This window comes from Xiphophorus couchianus, chromosome 1 (genome assembly GCF_001444195.1).
Source record: "Xiphophorus couchianus chromosome 1, X_couchianus-1.0, whole genome shotgun sequence".
Classification (NCBI taxonomy): Eukaryota; Metazoa; Chordata; class Actinopteri; order Cyprinodontiformes; family Poeciliidae; genus Xiphophorus; species Xiphophorus couchianus.
The window spans coordinates 6,336,394-6,358,222 of NC_040228.1; the positions used below are offsets into that span (position 1 = coordinate 6,336,394).

At 39.6% G+C, this 21,829-nt stretch overlaps 2 protein-coding genes across 10 annotated transcripts in view; one reads left to right on the forward strand and one right to left on the reverse strand.

Annotated features, from left to right (window-relative positions):
* The window catches only part of bcas2 (BCAS2 pre-mRNA processing factor), a 624,479-nt gene that overhangs the window by 83,153 nt on the left and 519,497 nt on the right, over positions 1–21,829 (forward strand). The window lies entirely within an intron of this gene.
* The window catches only part of prkcz (protein kinase C, zeta), a 106,317-nt gene that overhangs the window by 30,093 nt on the left and 54,395 nt on the right, over positions 1–21,829 (reverse strand). For 6 of the 9 annotated variants that reach the window (XM_028012985.1, XM_028013018.1, XM_028013054.1 and 3 more), the window contains 9 exons: positions 16,937–17,068; positions 14,022–14,112; positions 12,246–12,301; positions 11,949–12,167; positions 6,374–6,471; positions 4,228–4,314; positions 1,377–1,512; positions 1,139–1,226; positions 806–925 (listed from right to left, as the gene is read on the reverse strand). In XM_028012985.1, coding sequence (XP_027868786.1) covers positions 806–925; positions 1,139–1,226; positions 1,377–1,512; positions 4,228–4,314; positions 6,374–6,471; positions 11,949–12,167; positions 12,246–12,301; positions 14,022–14,112; positions 16,937–17,068 — 1,027 coding nt within the window. The remainder of the gene's footprint in view (positions 1–805; positions 926–1,138; positions 1,227–1,376; positions 1,513–4,227; positions 4,315–6,373; positions 6,472–11,948; positions 12,168–12,245; positions 12,302–14,021; positions 14,113–16,936; positions 17,069–21,829) is intronic. The other 3 variants (XM_028013001.1, XM_028013037.1, XM_028012994.1) reach the window with 2 other exon arrangements.

Consider the following 21,829-nt stretch of genomic DNA (forward strand, 5'->3'; position numbering starts at 1 on the left):
AGATCACGCAGACAAAGATGATTTCCAGTTTAAGGTCTAGTTTTTCTCTGTAGCACTGAAAAAATCTAGATAGTACAAAAAGGCCCAACTTTCACGCTTACACTGTATACGTTCTGTATACTTCATTTTATTTTGTCAGCTGTAAAATTGTCCCAGTTTCATCTGAATGTGCCTGTTCTAAAGCTGCACTGCTATAAAATCCACTTTCTTCATATTTGACAAATTATTTTCTTAATGAGTTTCAAATAATTTTGAAATCAACTGTAACATTTGACGGCGTGTGCATAAGACTGACATGGCACTGTCATGACCATGACACAACACCTGTGATGAACATGAAGGAGTCTTTATGAATGTCTATGACTGATGTCATGAAGCGTCATTCTTTTAATGCAAAGTTTCTCTAAAAGTTGTGTTGACAGTCCATTAAAAGTGCCAACTTTGAATTAAAGTGACATCATTTACAAAATAATACAAAGTTGACACTTCTAGTGGACTTTCAATGCAACTTTGCGTTAAAAGAATGACATTTCATGACAACAGTCATAGACATTCATAAAGACTCCTTCATGTTTATGACAGTGTCATGTCGTTTTTATGCACAAGCCGTCAAATAAAGTGTTACCAGATCAACTAATAAGAATTAAACCAAAGACGAGGCATATGTAAAGTGAGCCAAGTGAAGGAAACCTCTGGACTACTTTGAGTTTTCAGTTGACCTTTCAGTCCAAGCTCCATGAAATGACTAAACTCAATCACTTCCAGCTTAGGGTAACGGCAAGCAGAGCGAATGACTGTGTCTCACCTTGGAAGAGGTATTCCTCTGTGTTCATGTCAGGATTGTCAGTAATAATATCAAACGGAGACCTTCCGGCCATCATCTCGAACATCAGCACACCCAGAGCCCACCAGTCTACACTGAAGCCTGAGGGAAACACACACACAGGATGGGCTGGTAACTAAGCAAAGTTCATCAGCATAAACTCGCCTCAGCAACACTTTTTGTTGCTTAGCACCAACACACATTCATGGATACTCGAGTGTGACATAATTTAAAGCAGCTTAGCAACCTTACAGGACAGAAATCCTGAAATGAAACTATTGTTCCAGTTCTGGAACATCACGCTACAGATCTCACCATAGTCCTCTCCTCTCAGGATCTCCGGTGCAATGTAGTTGGGGGTCCCACAGAAAGTGCTGGTGGTGTCCCCCGGTCTGATGCCCTCCTGGTAGGTGGATTATAACGGGATGTGAGCAACGCAGTCAGTGTGGGGACAACAACAAAAACAGAGGTTATGCTAGAGCTTCCAGTTCAGGCTGCTCAGCTTGGTAGACAACACGATTAGAACTTCAGTAAATGTTTGGTTCTTGTAGACCTTGCACATGCCGTAGTCCGTAAGCTTGATGTGTCCTTCGTGGTCCAACAGCACGTTGTCAAGTTTTAGATCTCGGTAAATAATCCCCTTCTCATGAAGGAAGTTCAGAGCGATGCAGATTTCAGCAGCATAAAATCTGTGAAGAAAATGTTTAAATTGTCACACAGCGCCACCAGCAGGCCAAAGGTGTGCACACACATACCTGAGACTCTTAAAGTCATTAGTCTCCATTGTTTGTGCACCGGTGTATTGCAAAAAATACAAGGTTTAACAGCAAATATTTGCAGCCATAAAAGCATTGGGGAGCAAAGCCTCCAGCACCTGGGCTACTACTGTCCAATTAGTTACAGATTTTATATTAGGAGAAAGGAGATAAACTCAAGTTCTTCTCTTAAAGTGTCTGCAATGCTCAGAGGTAATGTCAGAATAAAAAACAGGAAACAGGTAATCAAGAATGTAATGCAGATACAAATGTACTCTAAGCTAATTCAACTTTGTGATATAGGACAAAACCTGCCTAAATCTTTGATAAATATAAAAATGTATTTTCCTTCACTAAAGGAATAAACCATAGGGCTAAGGCGATACTTCAGAATTAAATACGAAAACAATTGTAAAAAAAAAAAGTAGAACCAAAAAAAAGTTTAAAATCTGAATATAAACAAAAAGATAATCAGGGGAAAAATAGAGAAAAGACAAAAAGAAGAATTAAAGAAATAAATGCCATTAATTAATGTTTTGTTATTATAATGAGCTGAAAACAAGGCTGGCTGATTTTAGTGGTTTCAGTCACCTTTAAGAAATACAAACTGGCTGCCTGGTTATGTTGTTAAAGTGGAAAAGACTGCTGCAGTCTCAAGGTGTAGATGGCTCTTGAGTTTTCATTGAGTTCATATTCACGTCAACAACAGTCAAGCGCACCAAACTAAGAGGTGTGAGCAGGACAAACCTCCTTCAAAATGCTCAGTGACCATGTTCCCATAATGCATCCATTGTTCCAATTTCATTCCTGACCACAAATTCAATTTAGTTTATTTAACGTGTGGAAATTTAAAGACCAGTCTTTCTTAATTTTTCTACTGAAGTCCATTTGTATTGTAAAAATTGATCTTAAAGTTTCTTCTATTTACAGTGGCTTGTAAAAGTATTACAAGCCACTGTATTTTGTCACATTACAACCACAAACATAAATATATTTGATTGGATTTTAATGTGAAATACCAACACAAAGTGATATAAGTGGACACCACACTTTTCAGTTTATTTGTAAAAAAAAAAAAAAGAAAAAAAAATGTTTTGTGTATCATTTTCTTCCTGCGTGGTCTGTCACATTAAATTTCAATAAAATATATTTATGTTTGTGGTTGTAATGTGACAAAATATGGAAAAGTTCAAGCCACTGAAAACATGATAAAAACACACATGTGGAAGGGGACACTGCACTTTTCAGTTCACTTCATACGGCACTGTGGTCACACATTTCTGTAGATGCTCTTAATCATGGCATACACAATTTAACAAAAAATCAACTCTCGGGACAAAATAAAATACCTGAAGTGTAAAAGGAAACAGACATTAAGGTTTCTTCGGTTTCCTGGGGATGTCAATAATCTGGTCACTCCGAGTTTCCTTGGGCTTCTCTAGTTTCCGACTCGTTGGAGCAGAGTTCCTAAACTCACGCGTTAAACAAGTGAAACTTTGGACAGCGCTGCGCCGGCACTTTGCAGCAGCTCCTTCAGTCTCCTGCTGTGAGTCATGCTCGGAGCCCGTTTGGTGATGATAAAATGTACTTGGAGTGCTTCTTTGATGAGTCAGCGGTGTGTTTTCTCTCCGTGTGTAGGTAGTGTTTTCTGTCTCTTGGAGACAAGCCTTCATTAACTCTGACAAGGCTTTCTGTGTCTGGCTGCTGTAAACCAATGATTGTCAAACAGTGAGGGGGGGGGGGGGTAGAAAGTCTGCGTTTGACAGAAGAATCACAGATCCCACGGCGCTCCCCCACATCTCGGCTCTGGCAGCCTCTGTTGTTCCTCTGCTGCCTTCAGACGGCGCAGAGACACGTCCTATCAGCATCACCCGCGTCGCCCACTGCGCGGGGGAGCGCGTCAGGGCTCTGTCGAAGAGCGCCGCTCATGAATATGTACAATCATGATGAGTGCTTAACATGCTGCTTTGCATATGTACAGCCACTGTCTCCAGGTTGCAGATTGAAGAGGCCGACCAGGGGCCCAACGGTGCCTCTCTAAATTACAGAGCCTTTGATCCGACATTTATCAGTAGCAGACAGGCACAATGAATTATGGGTGCTCGCTGCATTTCTTCAAGATGTAAAAAAGTCTTAATTCAGATTTGGAAGCATCACAACGTCCCCGCGAGAATCTGCTCGGTGTGAAAATGGAGGCCCCGCAGGAAAATGCTTATAAAAAGATCTTTACTCGCTATCGCCGACCGCACTTCGCCAGATCCTTTCATAAAACCGATGCTTCTCGTTCCCAGAGAACGTCCCATCCCTCCAGTGAGTCCACGGTTAAACAGCTGGTGGTTCCATGCATGCGTCTCTCCTGAGCAGCTGCCACATCAGCTTAACCAAAGTCCAATAAAAGCACCGTTTACTGATCCTCCTGGCCCTGCAGCAGATGCCTCTCAGCTCTAATCTGGCCCACAGTGATTTTTACAGCGGACGCAGAAAATCCAAATACAATTATATTACTAACTCAAAATAACGCCGACACATGAAAAACCTATACTAGTAACCTTGCATGTGAATGAAGGCCAGTTAAAGAGGTCTGACTGCAGAACTGGACAGAGACTTGGATCGTGTGTGGAAACAGCTGCTGAACATCTGGATGCTTACCTGGCATGTTCCTCTGGGAGTTTCCGCTGCCGTTGCATATGAAACATCAGATCCCCACCATTCACATATTCGATCACCAGAAATAACCTGAAAACGCAGCCAGGACTTTATTAATCACCCACACCGTGGTAAACATTCTGAAGAACCACTTAACATGGTAAATGGCTTTACTCTACAGTCAGCCATACACACATTCACACACTGAATGTTACTGTTGAAATAAAACACACATTAAAGAACACCAAAATAAAACCTGTGGTTAGTCAAACTAAACTTCTGCTCGCTACCTCAGAAAAAAGTTTAAAGAAATTTTGAGTCTCGTTTAGGTGGGACATTCTTTTAGTTTTATTAGGATGGAGACAAATTAACTTTGCTGTAAAAAGGGAATAATTAAAACAAACATACATTTACGTAGGTGTGTTAAGGTACTGGCATCTAGTGGCACAAATGCTCACTATTAGCTCAAAACTGTGATAGTTACGAATAAAGTGTAGAATAATGAGACCCGTAAGGTTTGAGAAGACGATTGTGATTAAAATCCTCTGATTTTGAAGGACAGAGGAGGCGTCTTCAACATCTGGTCTGATCTGCTCTTGCTGACCTGGTATGAACTTCTGGAAGACAGAGCCTTGATTTGGCTGGAAAACTAGATCTAAGACATCATTGTCAGAGCTTTGGACTTTACAGAGAACATGCCATCTGTGGGATCGCCTGATCAGCTTTTCCACAAGATTATTTGAAAAAAAAATCTTATCTCTCAGCCCTGTTTGCTTTATTCATGCCATCCGGAAAAAAGACACTTTCTGCATTTTGTTTTGTCTTTACAAAAAACATTCTCCCCTGTTGCTTTCAGCAACATGATGGTGGTTTGACAGTAAAGTCTTCTGCCACACAAATAGGATTGTTCCTATTACCAGTAAGAAATGCTAATGGAATATGCTGGATGAACTGGGCAACTCTTTACCTCTTTTTCCCTTTTCCCCAACTTATGAAAGCTAGACAGATGATCAGATAAGACAAGGAGACGTTCTCATAGAGTTGATCTGCTAAAGTCTGAAAGCTCTTAATGCTTGAATTGGGTTGAACAATGAGTCACCAAAGGTTCATTTAGGATTCAAGCCGCCGCCTTTTAAACGCTGATTATTGCAAACAGGTTATGTGTTTTTGTTTTATCGCCTTTGATTTCTGTAGTCTCTTTGGTTACTGATGTTTCTCATTAATAAATGCCTGTAAATAAAGACTAATTTGATTAAATGTAAATTTGTACTTTTATTCAAGCAGTAGGTGTCGGTGATTTGCCTCTTAGTTGATTTGCTGTGTCCTCATCTCTGACAGATCAGTTACAGTACTGGTCGTTTAATGTGTAAGCATTCGTGACAAATTAATTGTTAAGATTGTGTAATTAATGGTGAAATAATTAAGATCAACAAATATAGGTTAAGGTGATTTGATTGGTTCGATCAATAATTTCTGCCACAACTGGCCCTTTGATGGCCCATTCATGATTCACAATGTGGCCTGAAGTGAAAATGACAGACTAACCCTTGTGTTAGCATCTGGAGGAGTTAGCGGGCTAATGACAGAAAACATTTGGAAAAGAAATGCAATGTAAAGCCAATTTCATTGCTGTAAGAATCATCAGCAATTGTAGGAAAACCTTCAGTGTCCAACTTATGAATGGAATGTGATCACACAAACAGCTGAGAACTGCAAACACAAAAGGGCTTCAAAGTCTGTTTTCTAATCCAAATAGCACAGAAAGCAAACAGGAGAGGAGAGCTGATCAAACACGCCGAGGAAGGTAAAAAAAGGAAAACCATAACAGAGTGTAAAGTTCTGACTGTTTAGTCATGGATTTGTTTATAAGGACATGGAGTTGATGTGATTTCTGTCAAAAATGTCCTCATCAGATATTGATCCAAATGCAGGAATATTGGACTTCATTATCAAAAGAGCTGAACTTGGATTGCTTAGCTGATTTAACATTCTATTAAAGGCAGAAAATATCAAGACAACAGTTGAGGAGTAAATTGATTTTTTTTTGGTAATTTAAAATGTCCTTCTAGTGTTCAGAGAACATAAAAAAAGTTGTAGCCGAGAAGGGCTGGCCTGTAACTCAACACTGTCAGTCTTATCTGGCTCTTACCGACTTTCTGTCTGGAAACAGGAGTGGAGGCCGACTAAGAATGGATTTGTAGACGCCTGCTCGAACACATGCTTCTCTGTCTGCACCCAGTCGATATCCTGCAGAGAAGAGCAAAGACGGAGATGGCAGATAATTACAATCAATCTGTCTGATCGATAGGCTTCCTCAGACAGACTGATACTCCTGCGATCAGTTGGTGTTCATGCTCAGGGTGATTCAAACTGTTTGCTTCTCTGAGTCGTCCCAGATAAAAGACTGCACCTTGGCTGATGGGCTGGAACAAGGAAACATTAGAAACTTCTCTTACAATCTTATTGACTCACACAAGTGACAGACCGACAGGAATCACTGTAGCTCAGGAACGCTGTGGAAACCTTCATGAAAGCCAAACCTTTCTATCATGTAGCTACATCCCGTTTCATTCATCACATTAAAAGAAGTCTTATTTAAGTAAAACATTTTTTTTTAAAACGCAAAAAGCGGCCTGACGACAAAGGAATCTCAAAACTACCAAAGCATTCTATAGAGAAATGAGAAATCTAATTTTCATTTGCAGAAATCATTAATTGCAGAAATGGCTTTTTTTGTTGTTGTTTTTTTTGTAACAAACTATTTAGTTACAGGTCCCATCATTTCTGTCCAAGCCTGTTTCATTTGTTTGTTGTTGTTTTTTTTTATTGATTTTGTTGAACCACAGTTCAAAGATAGTGCATGATTTTCATTCATTACCAGTATCAGTGATTTTTTAATTATTGTGACTTTTTCCATTTCATAATTTTAACCACGTCCATAGAAAAATCCTCTATTTTAAAACGTAAACACTATGTCTGCTTTAGTTGGAGCTGAAATATGTACAGTTTAATTTGAATTTATATCCCTGACATAAAAAAAAATGAAAGTTGTGCTTTGCTGATGTTTTCTTTTGCTGTAGCAGGCTTTGGAAACAAATTTGAGACTGTTGGAATGTGTTTAGTTCCCTTTAAATGGTCCCACACTTGTAAAGAAAATGCATGCGTGTGTTGAGCAGCAGAGTTGACTATGTGGATCCGTAATCCCCTTCATCAGGGCCAAACAGCTTATTCTGCTATCGACTCTTGTTTGGATTCAATCTTATTGGATTCAATAAGATTTGAAAAGTCAAGACATATTGGCAATTTAACAGTTTGTTCATTTACCAAAAGAAACAGCCACAAGGACTAGATCCCGTCTTTGATAAAACAAAAAAAACAAAACACATACACTCTTAACAATATAATACGTTTTAATTCATTTTCTTCTTGCCTACCTAAAACTAAAACGTACAATTTACGCCTTGAGAATATGCACATGTAAGTTTTGCAAGTTTTTCCCACCATTTCAGTTCATGTTGTTCAGACTGAACCCTTTCCAGCTCAGGTAGCGCTAAGACACCGGGTCTCATTTCCTCATACGGGCCGGTTTTAAAGAAAGAAAAGATCTAAAGTAAAGCAGAAGGCATTCAGTGGGTGTTGTTGAGAGTTCTGTGATCAAGAATAACGGGGGGATTTCAGCCCATAAAGTCTGAGAAACTCCTGATGTAAGGGTAATTAAATCAGCTTTCCAAAAGTAAATTTATTTTCAAAAGCATGTTTCAGGAGAGAAATAATTGACCAAACACTATAACCTAGTTTCTGGAAATCTGTTCTCCTTCTGGTCTTTGTGTTGGCCAACACACACTTCTATTGTCCTAAAGATCATATCAAAGATGTCCTAAAACAGGAGTGTCCAAAGTGCGGCCTGGGGGCCATTTGTGGCACTTGGATTGTTTTGTTTTTTTTGTGTCCCCCAGCTGCAGTTTAAGAATGACACTAATTTGCTTAGATAGAAAATGTTAAGTAAGACACAAAGTATTCATCTTTTTATGACCACTGAAAAGCCAACTCTTTTAATGAATTTATTAAACTTGGCTAAATATAGCAAACATTTTTGAAAGAATGCAACTCAAATCCTGCTTTTATAACTGGAAAGAAATATGTCCAATCGAATCCAAAATAATTTGAAAACTGTTATGAAAGCTCTTGTAATACAGCAAACATGCAAAACCCATTTAATATTTTGAATCTATGTTTAAAAAAAAAGAAACTAAAACTAATAATAACTAAAAACTAAATAAAACTGGAGGACTATTTGCTTGATTTTTGCTGTTTTCTTTCGGAGCACTTTTGACGGGATGATTTTGGCTCGCATGACAGAAAGTTTGGACACCCCTGCTCTAAGCACTCTGCAAGAGTGCAAAATTCCCCATTAGACCATAAAGTCGGTAAAAGGACAGTCAGGACCTTACCTTTTATCCCATGTAGGCTGTGTGACAGAGTCACAGAGTATTTATGGCGTCAGTCAGCTGTTTTTGATCAGAACTAGAGTGCTCAGCCTGAGGCGGGAGTGTTTGATACTGATTTAATGGATTAAAGTTCACGTTTTATGTGTGCCACAATAAACCGTTTCTACATCTTAAGTCGCCATGCTGTGCTCTGATACGGTTAAGGCCTAATTCACAACAGCACAACACAAACCACATGCTGCGCTCATGATTCTGAATTCCTTCTTGTTGGCTTCAAGAATCTGTAATCACGCAGAAAACTGAATAGCAAAGTATTTTATCTTTTCAATTCAGCTACTTCAACTAGCTCTCAGTGGAGGCTCCCAGGCTTCTCTGATGCCAGATTAAAGGAGAGTTGAGAAGTATTAAAGTGGTGTGAACAAACAGACCAGAGAATCAGTGCCAATAGGATTTTCAAGTGAAAAGATGAAAAAAATCTTTCCTTCGAGTCTTTGTTGGTACAAAACCAGTTTGCTACTGAGTCCAGTTCACTTTAATACTAAAGGGTAAAGATGCTGGATGCTGATCTTAAGTGCAACCCAAGGAACACATTGGGTTGTTTTTTTTTTTTTAATGAGAATTTGTTGAGCAATACTGCCATCTGCTGGATGACCAGTTAAAAATACAACAGCCAATCTGCAGCACTACGGATCACTGGCTCTGCTAAACAAGGTCATGGCTTCTGGCTAATAAGTTGGGTGAATCTGCCTTTTTTTTTTCTCTCTCCCAGTGATTTTGTAGTCCAAGTTCAGTTATGCTGAAGTTGTAGGTAGACAAGTCAAAATGTTCAGTTCAAGGGTGTATTAACACACACGAGTTTTTACATTGTCCTTAGACATCAGAGCCTCTTTGAAGTGTCTGGTTAAATAACATTTTTCTCTGGAATGAAAGTTTGTTTTGTGGAGCACTTATGAGGTACACAGCAAAGCAGCAAGCTGTTAACGCTAAAATGACAGCAAAGTTTATTTTAGACATCAATGTTGGATATACATTATGAGGTCCTTGTCATTGGTTTGATAGCATTGAGCCTTCTGCTTCTGTTAGCGCTGTGTGCTAGCTTTTAGCTGCCTCTTTGAGCATGTTTTGAATATAATTATTTGGCTTTTTTTTTTAACCATTTTTGCCTTGGGAAACACATAACCCAAATGCATTCAGTGACGATCTTGATGTTCACAGTAGATAAGTCCTTCATTATGTTGAGGCTTTGTTTACTTCATTCATATTGTGGTAGCATTAATATTTAAATAGGTATCTGATATGCATGGACACTATAGTTAAGCTACGCTCCTTATTGATGGTAATTGGTCTAGATGGTGAGGGTGTAAATACACTAATAACACCATTGCAATGCATTTATTTGAATGCATAATTCTGCCGTCTTCATTCTCCTGCTCTGAGTACGACTCTGGCTCCAACATGTAAGACTGGATGGACAAGTCCTCCGTTGTTGACATATTTAATAAACTTTGGAATAAAAGGTTTCCCTGCTGGTAGATAATGATATCGCTGCTATCAAACTACAAAAATGGCCAAACGGAATGGGGTCTCTCACAGTTGTGTTTGGAGCCAAACATGGTCAAGATCTGCAAGGCTACTTGCTTCAGACGTGCGAAAGCTAAAACAGGAACCATTTGGAGCCATAAAGTGGAAGGATCGGTCCTGACAAACTACTCCTTCAGGACCAAATCTGCTTGGAGGTCAACTCTGCATCTGTAGAGGCCCAACATTTACTCACTTGAAGTGCTGTGTGACTTCATTTGAGAAGCTTCAGACATGGGTTCTAAATGAACATGGTGAGCTGAAGCTGTCAAAAGTTTACAGTGAGTTTCTCAATAAAGTCAAGAGAAGAAGACGCATCTTTCTGTCTTTAACCCTTGTCCTGCACTGCAGGGAAGTGAGCCGGCATCAACTTCTCAAGTTTCCTCTGAAATGAATTGCCCCTGCCCTGTAGCCTCAAGTTCAGCTCACCTACATGTGAAGTAATGTCAACCAAAAGGCCATACTGTTCATCTGTTTCTCATTTTCTAGGAATTCAGAAAACTGTGTTCCCTTATGACATTTCTTTTACCTCTGCCAGAAAAGATGTTATTTCCCTCCTGATGGACCAGAAGCGTGCCAAAGCCCTGCGTTTGCTAAGCTGTCTCACATTGTTGTGCAGCAGAAGGTCATCGGCATTGGCATGGACTTCTCTGAGGAATTCCCTCACCCTGTGATGCTGGTAGAAGAGGATGACCGAGTAAAACTGATAATCTTCATTATTGTGTTCATCATCTCATCATGCTCATCTGACAGAGAGGCACGGATGACCCACTTTCCTGTCCGCTCACTATCAAATAAAGGTCAAAAATCCTTTAAAAAAAAGGCACTTGGGAGACCATCTGAGAGAGAAAACACGGTGCATTATCCTCCTGAGCCGAACATCTGAATGCTGCAGATGAGACTGAGGCTCATTAGACTGGGCAGCTTTACTTCAATCTGTTCTAGTCCAGTTCTGGTGAGTCTGTTTGGACCGTAGCTTCACTTTCCTGCTCTTAGCTGACAGTAGTGGCGTCCATCGTTGTCTCATGCTGCTGAAGCCCGTCTGCTTTCAGGTCTGACATGTTGAGTGTTGCCACACAATATTCTGCATACTCTAACAAGTGGTCATTTCAGCTACTGTTGCTGTTCCAGCATGCAACCTAACTGTACTGAATTGTGTAGTAGTATATGTGTATAATTTGAAGTTGGTGTTGGCAGCAATATTTAGTAAGGACACATTTTGTGGACTAAAAATGTAAAGTTAGTTTCCAACAAAATAAAATGCTGGTTATTTCAACATACATTTAGTGAAGCCGAGTGTGGGATTGTTACAATTAGAATTAGACTTTATTGTTTGTCACTGAACAGTGAGATTAAAATCCGCTCCAACAGTACAAACAATGTAGGGAATATGTACAAGATAAGCATAAATATGGTGATATTTACATGATTTACGATATTAAATCAGTTAAATTTATATATACAAACACAAATAAACACATAACTACCGTACGATTAGTGCGTGAGCTTTCGGGGTGTTAAATGCTTTTGGGAAGAAGCTGTTTTTGAGTCTGTTTGCTTTTGTTTTGATGCACCTGTAGCGCCTCCCTGAGGGCAGCAGGTCAAGTATCGTCATGCCATAATAAAAACCTGAGTAGCAGGAAGATAAAATATTCAACAACAAACACAAGCTTCTGCTAATCTCACAGCCTCACTTACCTCATCATCATGGACCAGCTCCTTCTTCACCACTTTCATGGCAAACACCTGCTCATTCTTCTTTAGCCGGACCAGCAGCACCTTGGCGTAGCTACCTCGCCCAATTACCCGGATCAGCTCAAAGTCACCCAGACCCAGAGTGGTGCCTTGGGACAACTTGATGCCGTCGATGCCGTCCACTACAGCCTTGATGTCCTGCAGGGGATTGAGGTCAGAGTCCTGTAAGTCGGAGGATGCAGTACGATGAGTTTTGGTTTGGATGCTTTAAGTGAAAGAGTGGCCAGGCCAATCTCTCACCTCCGTCTCTGCATCTCCCCTTGTATCCACTGCACAGTTGTGTGGCAGAAAGGATACTGCGAAGAACGGAAAAGAGTCAGACGGCAACGTAAACATGCAATCCTGTTTAGGGCCAGCAGAGGGAGAAACATAATAACAAACAGAGTTATGGGAAAACATCAAACCAAGTGAAACCATGCAGCTCTTTGCAACAGCAACTCCAAACAAACGGTCAGTCTGGTTAGCCCATCAGAGCCCGTTTAACAGGAGCATCAGCTGAGCAGGAGGCATGTGGGCTAAAGTAGTTAGATAACCGCTGAGAGTTACATAAGCAGTGATGATGAATGTGAGGTGAAGTGACCAAGGTTTAGTCTTTTTGACAAAGAAATTCTGTTGTTGATGTTAACAGACTCTTCTATCAAGGGGAGTCTAACCCCGATGGTTACATTCTTCCACATGGTTCATTCTCAAATTAAAAATTGTAAATACTACCTTGAACTTCTCATGTATTATAGATACACAGAGGCTGCAGTGGGAGGATCAGGTTATGGACTAACTGAGATAACACAAGTCAATGTGCATTACATCAGTGGTAAGTCTCATATTTTTTGCTCTAACACATTATAGGCTTAGAGCCAAGAAAGGTTACCCCTGGGGGCCCAGGTTACCCCTTAAGATGACATCATTCTCACAACTTAAATCTGATTAAGCAATTCTGCTCAAGTGCTTAAATTGTCGTTTTTTTACCAAATACGTTTTGACTCATTTAAAGAAGCTTCATTTCCTTGAGTAAAGCTTTTGGCTGCTCTGCCCACCTGAGATCATTTCCCAAAGTTCAAAGTGAGATGATTCAGATACTTGTTTTTGGAAGAAAGTGCACTTGGGGATAATTGCAAAACTATGCTGTGTTTTGCTAACCTTGCGAAAAGTTAAGCATCATAGAAAAAAAATATATGTTGATATTCACATGGAAGTCTTTTAAAACTACCTCAGCCTAATTTATTCATCCATAATGAACATTAATTCCATTTTGGATATTTTTCACCTTATTAATACCACGTGGTCACTTAATTTCACAGTTAAGAACTAAGTAATCATTGAACTAATTGAAAAAAATTATCAAATTTATTATACATTAAGCATAAGAAATCATCAAGTCCTGAGACGGATCACTGATCAGCCACAACCAACTCATAATTATAGGAAACTGAAAGCTTCCTTAAATCTGTAAGATAAATATTGATCTTTTGTTTTATTTTTAACAGACCAATATTTTAAAACTACCAAAGCTAAAAATATACAATGTATATTATGTTGCAATGTATGAATATTATACAGAATACATTCTAAAGTTTATTTATTCAGCATCAGAAGCAGGAAAAGAGTAAACAGGGTCACACATTGCTTTAAATGGGCAAAAGGCAGCACCATCTAGTGGGTGAACATAGTAATTAGAAATATCATAATTAATTAGTCCTAACACAAATAAAATAATTAATTATGTTAGCTTAAGATCCAATATGGTGTTTTAGTTGCTTTTCAAAGAGACATGTTTTGTCCTTTGGAACAACTGTCTTGGTTTAGGTGTAGCTTAGCTACTTTGAGCTGATTTGAGAAACTAATGAAAGATTTTTTTCACAAAAATGTAAATAAATATCTTGGTAAACATGAGCTACTATCATTCTGCACATTTCAAACTAAATGTTCACCAGATTGGTTAAGGGTTAAAACCTTTTTAACAGGGTGAAGCACAAACACGGTCGGGGATAACTTCTCCTTAAAGAAGAAATGTCTTACTCCCGTCTGCGTCCTCCGTGTCATCCGGTGGGACGTCCACCTCCTCTCTCTTGGCGTCTGCAGGGGGTTCCTGTGATGGCATGACTGGATCCTGAAAAAAGAATTTCAAAACTTCATCTAAATATCCACCGACGTGATCCCCCAGATATCCAGTTACATGTCCTTGGATGTTTTTACACTCTTGGTGAAGAGTATGCTGAATCACATCAGCAAGGACCGTGGACGAAAACTGCATTTGTAGAGTTGCTTCCACACAAGTAGCCTAAGGAAAGAGAACGTAGGACTCCCTCCGAAACAGGCATTCAGCTTTCTGGGGCCACAGAGTCACTAACCTGCCTCTGAAGATGACATGCTGGTCAATATTCAGACAGCGGACACTGAGCTCACTGTCAGAGCTAGCATTATTGACCACATTGATTTTCTAATCTGGACTTCTGTCTTCAGATTGCTGAGCTTGGAATCTGCTCTGCTCTGTGGTCAACTCGACTGGCCACGTGGAGCACGCCGCTGTGCTGTAGTGTTAGCTAACTTTACAGAGGATGGAGCAGGAAGCTGAGCTGCACAGTGACCGCTTAAGACACTGCAGGACACGTTCTATGCTTACTGACAGCCAAACAGTGACTGGTGATCACTTAGACCCATTAGACAGTATTAATAACACATTAAGAAGTTTAGTAGGTGGTAAAAGAAGTTTAAAGTGGGGTTAGATTAGAAAACATCTCACAGAGCAAAGTTGAGTGTGTCATCCAAGAAAGATAGAAACCAAAACATTGACCAGCTAATCAGTCAAGATGACTGAGTTTCACATGTAAAGAAGTAAACACAGGGGTATTTTTTTGGCCAGACAAATAAGGAGCACTGCAAAAAAAGACTGGTTATTGCTCAAACACAGAAGAAAAGCTTCAGCTCCACCTTGGATACCGAGAGGTTCAAAGACTGTCGGTTACCTAGGGGCCAAAAATAATCGGGCTCATTTTCTAGCTGTGTTGCGACAGCCTGTGTGTACGGATAAGCCAACAGGAATGTAGCTCAGGCTGGCATGTGGATCCATACATTAGTGACACACAAAACAAATTCAAACAGAAGTCAAACGTGCCAAGTTGCTCTCCTTCTCCAACGCCACGACCTGATTCCTCCCCGTTATTTCCCATCCGCGTTAAAGAGCATAACAAAACGACCTGTTATGCTTCGCTCGTCTTAAATAGCACATACTGGATCATGTCGCATCCCGAATTGTGCAACAGGCATAAAATGAATCATTATATGTGGACTGAACAGTTTTGATACTTACACCAATTTTTTTTTTCTGCCATAATCCAAGAGCACACATTTTCAATTTGAAAGCAGGATTTCATGCCTTTTGTTCTCAAAACTTGTAATGCTTGCACTCAAAACTCCTCTTCGGGCTCAGACATAGTCTCTGTTCGGACTCTCAGCTTCCTTACGAAACATTTTCTGCTTGCTTCTGGAGCAAAAATACACCGTCGCCTGGAAACCTCTCAGCAAATAGAATGAAAGTGTTGTACTGTAAGTGTGTTGATTGATCGATTGTAGTAACCTGCGCCACCCACTGGATGTAGGGAAAAACAACGGCCTCAGCTTTCTGCTCCATGTTACATATCTGCTAGCAGTGTGCTGATCGCTAAAAGCTTTCTGATATTAGGCAGGAGTTTGTTCACCCAACCAACTCCCTACATCCAGTGGGTGGCACAGGTTACTACAATCGATAGTAGCCACACATGCACACCTGCTCAAAGGAAACAAACGCATCTCGCAATCTCGCTTACGAATGATTCGTAAGCGAGAATGACTCGCTTACGAATCATTCGACGGGAGTAAGACGCTCTGTAAGAGCGTGAGGAGAAAGGTTAGAGCAAGATAAGTTTTGAGAAGAAAGACGAGAAGTCCTGCTTTCAAGATGAAAATGTAAGCAAAAATATTAAAATTTTTGAGAACAAAAAAAATTGAATCCTGCTTCCAGACTAAAAATGTGTGCTCTCGAATTATGGGAGAAAAATTCCCCCATACAGTTTCAGCAGACTGAATGTAATAAGAGTGTGTTGCTAGGTCAGCTCCATACTGAATTAGCCTAGCAATTTGAAGCTCCAAACTAATTTCATTTGGAGCAGTATCCTCTGGTGAAACATTTTATGTATGAGGAAGACTACCAGATGTATACAAGTTAGATTTGGGGATGGACCAACTTTTTCCCAGTAGAAGAACAGTTGTACACAGAAAACAAGACTAAAGGAAGGGATTAAAAAGTAAACAACAATTGAGAAGGACTAAAATGATTGTATTTCCTTTTTGGCAAAGTTTATTCTTGAAGATTTCATTCTACATGTAGTCTTAACACTGAGCCTTGAGCTCTGTTTTTAGCTTTAAAATATCTTCTCCAGTTGTCCCACGATGGGGCTGTGAGCATATCCCGCTAATGGAGGACTCCTTTAAGGGAATCTTAACAGGTGGATGGTCTTTGTAAAAGACCTGAGGTCTGCTTTGTTCTGTGAGGAAGGGTTTTTATTTTGTAAAAATTTCTTCTGATTGGTCTACATTAACCAATCAGAAGACAAAACTACCTTGGTGCAAAAACTTTAAGGCTCATATACTGAATGCGCCATCCTTGGACTACCTCAATTAAACTTACTGCTAATCCTAGAGAAAATGTCATGAGTGAAACGTCTTGGAAAGCTAAATCGTATGCATCAAAGAACTCTGCGATGCTACCAGAATTCTGACACGATGCAGGTTCAACATTCAACTTGTTGCCTTAAGATCAGCACGCAGTGCTTTGACATGTTGGACTCCACGGCGTTTTCCCACTCAGGGAACATATCCTCACACTTTCTAACTGTGTGAAACTTGATTTCAGACCGGAGTGTTCCGTCGAGCCCATATGCAAATGAATAACTCACCATAAGCCTTTGGCAGGTCTGAGGGAGGAGTCTGTGACAGCGCTTATGGACCAACAGTTTGCAGCTGATACACTTGTAGCCCTGCCCGCCCAGCCCCCATATCCTTTCGCTACAGTGGCCACAGTAGGCTTTCTGGAAGACACAGACACACACGAGCACAGACTAAACACACACACACATTAGTTTCTCGATCACTGCTGAATTTATTCATCAAACACAAGCAATAATGTTAAGAAATGACAATAAATGTAAAATCAGGCTTTTAAGGATCTATTTGCAAAATAATATATCAAATTAATTTCGTGTTCTTCCTTTTTAGGTTGTTGATGGGTTCGGTTCACAACAAAAATTCTCCTCAGACACTTTATTTACAAAGTAAACTGGTCTGGTTGAATTATTGCCACAATCTGCCAGGTTCATCCAATAATCAGATTCCGATTCTAATACACCTGCATTCTAATTAAAGTAAACTGATTTTATCTTAGTTCAATTCAGAACGGTGAAATTTAGCAACTAAGTCCTTTAATATCTGCATGCTCTTCATGTTTTAGAAACATAAAACATGAAATATACAGTTTCAATACTGTACAGTGATGTGTACATGCACACCATGACCATGCAACAGTCCACATGATTGTTACATGGTGTATGTACATGGTGTACAAGGTGCACTTATTCCAGTACATTTTGTGATAGATGTTTCAGTAGGTCTAATCAACACTGGCTGAAGCGTATGAAGGCTAAATTTAAAAAAACTAAACTTTGCAAAAACATATATTTTAACGGGTTAGCTTACGGGTTAGCTTATTTTCAGTTTGGCTTAAACTATAACTCATGTGTTTAGAGCATCTTACGCTACATTTGTTTGGTGTAGAAGCTGTTGTAGTTTCGATGATGCAGAAATTCACAACTAAATGGGAAAAAAAAATTTCAGATGTTGCAGCTGTCTGTCTCTTCTTTAGATTGGACAGCTGTTGGGATCTGACTTGCTGGATATCAGTCTTTTGCTCTGAACTGGAGGTTAGAGGTTAAACTGTAGATTGTGTCTCAGAGTAGGAAAGGTTATATAAAATTGGACAAAAGTTCCTCTTCCTTATCTTCCCTATACTTTTATCTGGTTTGCAGTATGATCATAGAGTTCAGATTCACTTATTCTTACACATTTACTTCAAGGCTGCGTCTCAGTTACATCACAAGCTCTCCAATGAGTTTGCCCGTTCCTACAGTTTCTGTTGCTGGCTATCTTGGCTTGTGTTTATTTATGCTACATTAGTCTTAGCTTCGACATGTTCATGACTCATCAAACCACAACTCCTCAGAAAGGAAGCTGACACTTGAAATGCGGCGCACGGATCTGGCTGTACCAGTACCATTCATTGACAGAGGCTGTAAAGAACAAAGGGCCTCAGTCACTGCTCTTTTCCAGTGAAACTTCAAGAGGCTACGTTCACTCATGCAAAGCCAACTCTGAGCAGATGTTAAGCGTACATTTATAAAATATTCATAAAGTTTTCTACATCCCTTCTCTGCAACACACAGGAATGCCCTGTGGAGTAAAAAGATCCTCCTTTAAACTTTGGCCTGATCAATACAATAAAAGAAACATGTTGGAAAGTCTGGTCTGTTTTCCGTAACACCCACAACTATTAGAAATAGATAGTTATTATACAGCGTTTAGAAGCTTCAGTCAGTAACAAGCAGTGGAGAATAGCAGCTACTCTGGGATAAACATTAAAGGATGATTAAACACTCCAGACCAGATTGAAAACAGCTTGTTGTTTGAGGTAACAACAAGGTATGTGAGCCGTTTTTGTTATGAGAAAATAAAAATGAGGCTCTACTAATAGTGTACACCGTGTTCCAAATTATTATGCAAATTGGATTTAAGTGTCATAAAGATTCAATTTTTTGTTGTGCTCTTAAATGTATAGATGGTATTGTGTGTCAGGGCTCTTTGAATCACTATAATTAATTTCAGAGAGATGGTTGATTAGTTTGTCTGGTGAGCTCAATTAAAGGAAATATACTCAAGAAGGATGTTCCACATTATTAAGCAGGCCACAGGTTTCAAGCAATATGGGAAAGAGAAAGGATCATTGGTCGGCCCCTTCAGAGTCCCTGAAGGTGTGAAAATGACCTCAGCAAAGTAGATGGACTTTCTGACTGATCACTTTCTTTCATGGTTCAAAAAGAAGAGCCGTATCTTCAGTAGCAAAATCATCTTCATGCATGACAATGAATGCTGCAAGGAATACCACTGTGTCATTGGCTGCTATGGGCATAAAAGGGGAGAAACTCATGGTGTGGTCACCATCCACCTCTGACCTCAACCCTATTGAGAACCTTTGGAGTTTCCTCAAGCAGAAGATCTGAGGGTGGAATGCAGTTCCCTAACCCCACCCTAAAAAGGTTGGGGACCACTGATGTAGAGGACGCATCTGAAACACTTTGATCTTGTATCATTAACAGGTGCTGGAAAAGAATATTTTCCCTCTGTAATATAGTCAATCTTTCTGCCCTCACATGAGATATTTTGTGGCCTTTGTGCTTGTTTGTCTGAGGGAATTTTTCACAGTAGATCATCTTTAAGAGGTGGAAGACTAAATTCTGCCAACCTCATTATGTTTTTGGGATGCTTTCAACGTAAATGGCACCGGCGGGGACAGATAGAGAGAGATGGAAAGGTGGAAATAGTGCTGAAAGATGAGGGTGTTGGATCTGGCAGGAAAAAAGGAAGGAAGGAGTGAGAGAAGAAGAGGGTGGAGGTTGGAGGGAGTCTGACCTACTTATGTTTGTCTTATTTATATGCGGAGGACAGCAGAGGGAACCAAGCAGAGGCTGCAGGCTGACTAAGATAAATCAACTGCGCTAAAAATCCACTCGGTAATTTCTACAAAAAAATAATAATTTAAGAAAAGAGAAAAGCTTCTTGTTTTCATTCTCAACCAAGCTCAGCTCAGATCACAACTACACATCAGGTAGAGGCTGGCTATGGCACTCATTACCGCTAAGGCTAACCAGGAAAACTGTTGTTCCCAGACAGGAACTACACAGTTTGGGCAGAAGACGTTCAATATCCACCGGCTTTGTTATTAAACAGGTTAGCATATTAAAATTGATCCTGAAATGTTATAAAAGCAACCAGAAGACAAATTATACGCTAATATCAAAGAGATCAAAAATAATAAGGAATTGGAGGGGAAAAAACACTATTTTCTGACATATGGAGATCAATATAGACAAGTCAGACTTTAATTAATTTAATGTTCATTTAGGATGGAATTTAAAGGAAGGCAGAAGACATGACTCTGAAATGTGTGAGTTCAGTACTTTGACAGTTTATAGTGAAGACATGTAAAGAGAAAATGATTTGGACAAGATCAATGTTAGCCTCAGGATGAGTGAAATCGAAAGGAAATCTTTTGAAACACCGGAAACAAAAAAAAAAGGTTTTACAGCCGGGTAGTGGAAGTACAACAGCTGTGTGTGTGTGTGTGGATGTTTTTCTGGGTTTAGCTCTCTTATTTCTAGTGAATGGAACTCTTAACGCTGCAACACACAAAGACATTTTGGACAATTTCATGTTCTTAGAGCTTCTGGAAATGTCAATAGTTTTCTTAGCCTGACACAAAACAGTTACATTAACAAACTAGATATATGTGACACACCACAAGAATACGAGAAACCAAAAGAGCCTTACTTGTTGATGACAAAATCCACAAGAAAGATACCAGTGAAAAGAAAACACACCAGGACTACTTATATGATTGGAGCAGTTAATTATTAGGTAGTTATTGCAAAGTAATTTAAATGAAAAGCTAAGTTAACACCCCCCAGTGGCTAATCAGGTTTGGGGAAAATTCTTTTGAAAATTTGACACTTTTGTTTGCAGAGTGTCAACATTCAAATGACCATATCGTCTTCATTTTTTGTGTGTGTGTGTGTGTGTGTGTGTTTGACATCAGTAAAGGTTTAGAATTCACATTTTCAGAATCTGTAAATAAATCCCACGGAGACTTGTTTCCTGGTTTTGTTCTGGCCAGTCACATATGTGAAGAGCTTGTAATAATTTGGAATTTGTGTGTGTGTGTGTGTTTTTCAGTTAATTTAGTCTCTGTGTTTCCAGCTGTCCCTCATTTTCACTGATTACCCTCTATGTATGTAACCCCACCTGTGTCTCCTGCTCCTTGTCGGACCCTGTCCCGTGTCCCGTTCCAGTCGTGTTAAGCGCTACCAGTGTCTGAGTTCTTCGCCTCATTGCTCACCTGTGCTGCCTGGACCTCTATACTTTGTAATCATAATTAAAAACATCATTTCTCACTGCCACCGGGGTCCACCGCGCTTCCATCCTCACCACAATAACCACAATTCACGACAGAGCTGATGTTTCAGTCAGCAATGCTGACCTCTCCCACAGTTTTAAACAGGCATAGAAATTGGTTAACAAGGTAAAAATGTTTGACTAAAAGTCTCCAACAACTGGTTAGGCGTCAATCTCCCACACTTCCACTCTTACATATATTTCTACCTATTATTGGCAGAAAGGCTCAGTAAATTACACTCACTGAAATATTTTATTGACTAATTGTGCATCTGTTCATTTAACACCAAACAAAACAATAAAGATTAAGCTTTTTAATAATTAAGAACCTTGTGTTGACCTTTGTTTCTCCATTCTGTGTACAGCTTTAGCAGCTCATTTGCTAAAGATTAGCATGAGAGGTTTATTCTTAGGCTTATTATGTAATAAATGGTTATAATGACACAGAGGAAGATGAGAGCAGAAAGTGCATCAGTCAGACTGGCTGTGTATATGAGGTTTAATGATATTTACAATGACAAAAACAACATGGTGGTCAGGTGCAAACTTTAGTAATGAGGAGAATATTTCTA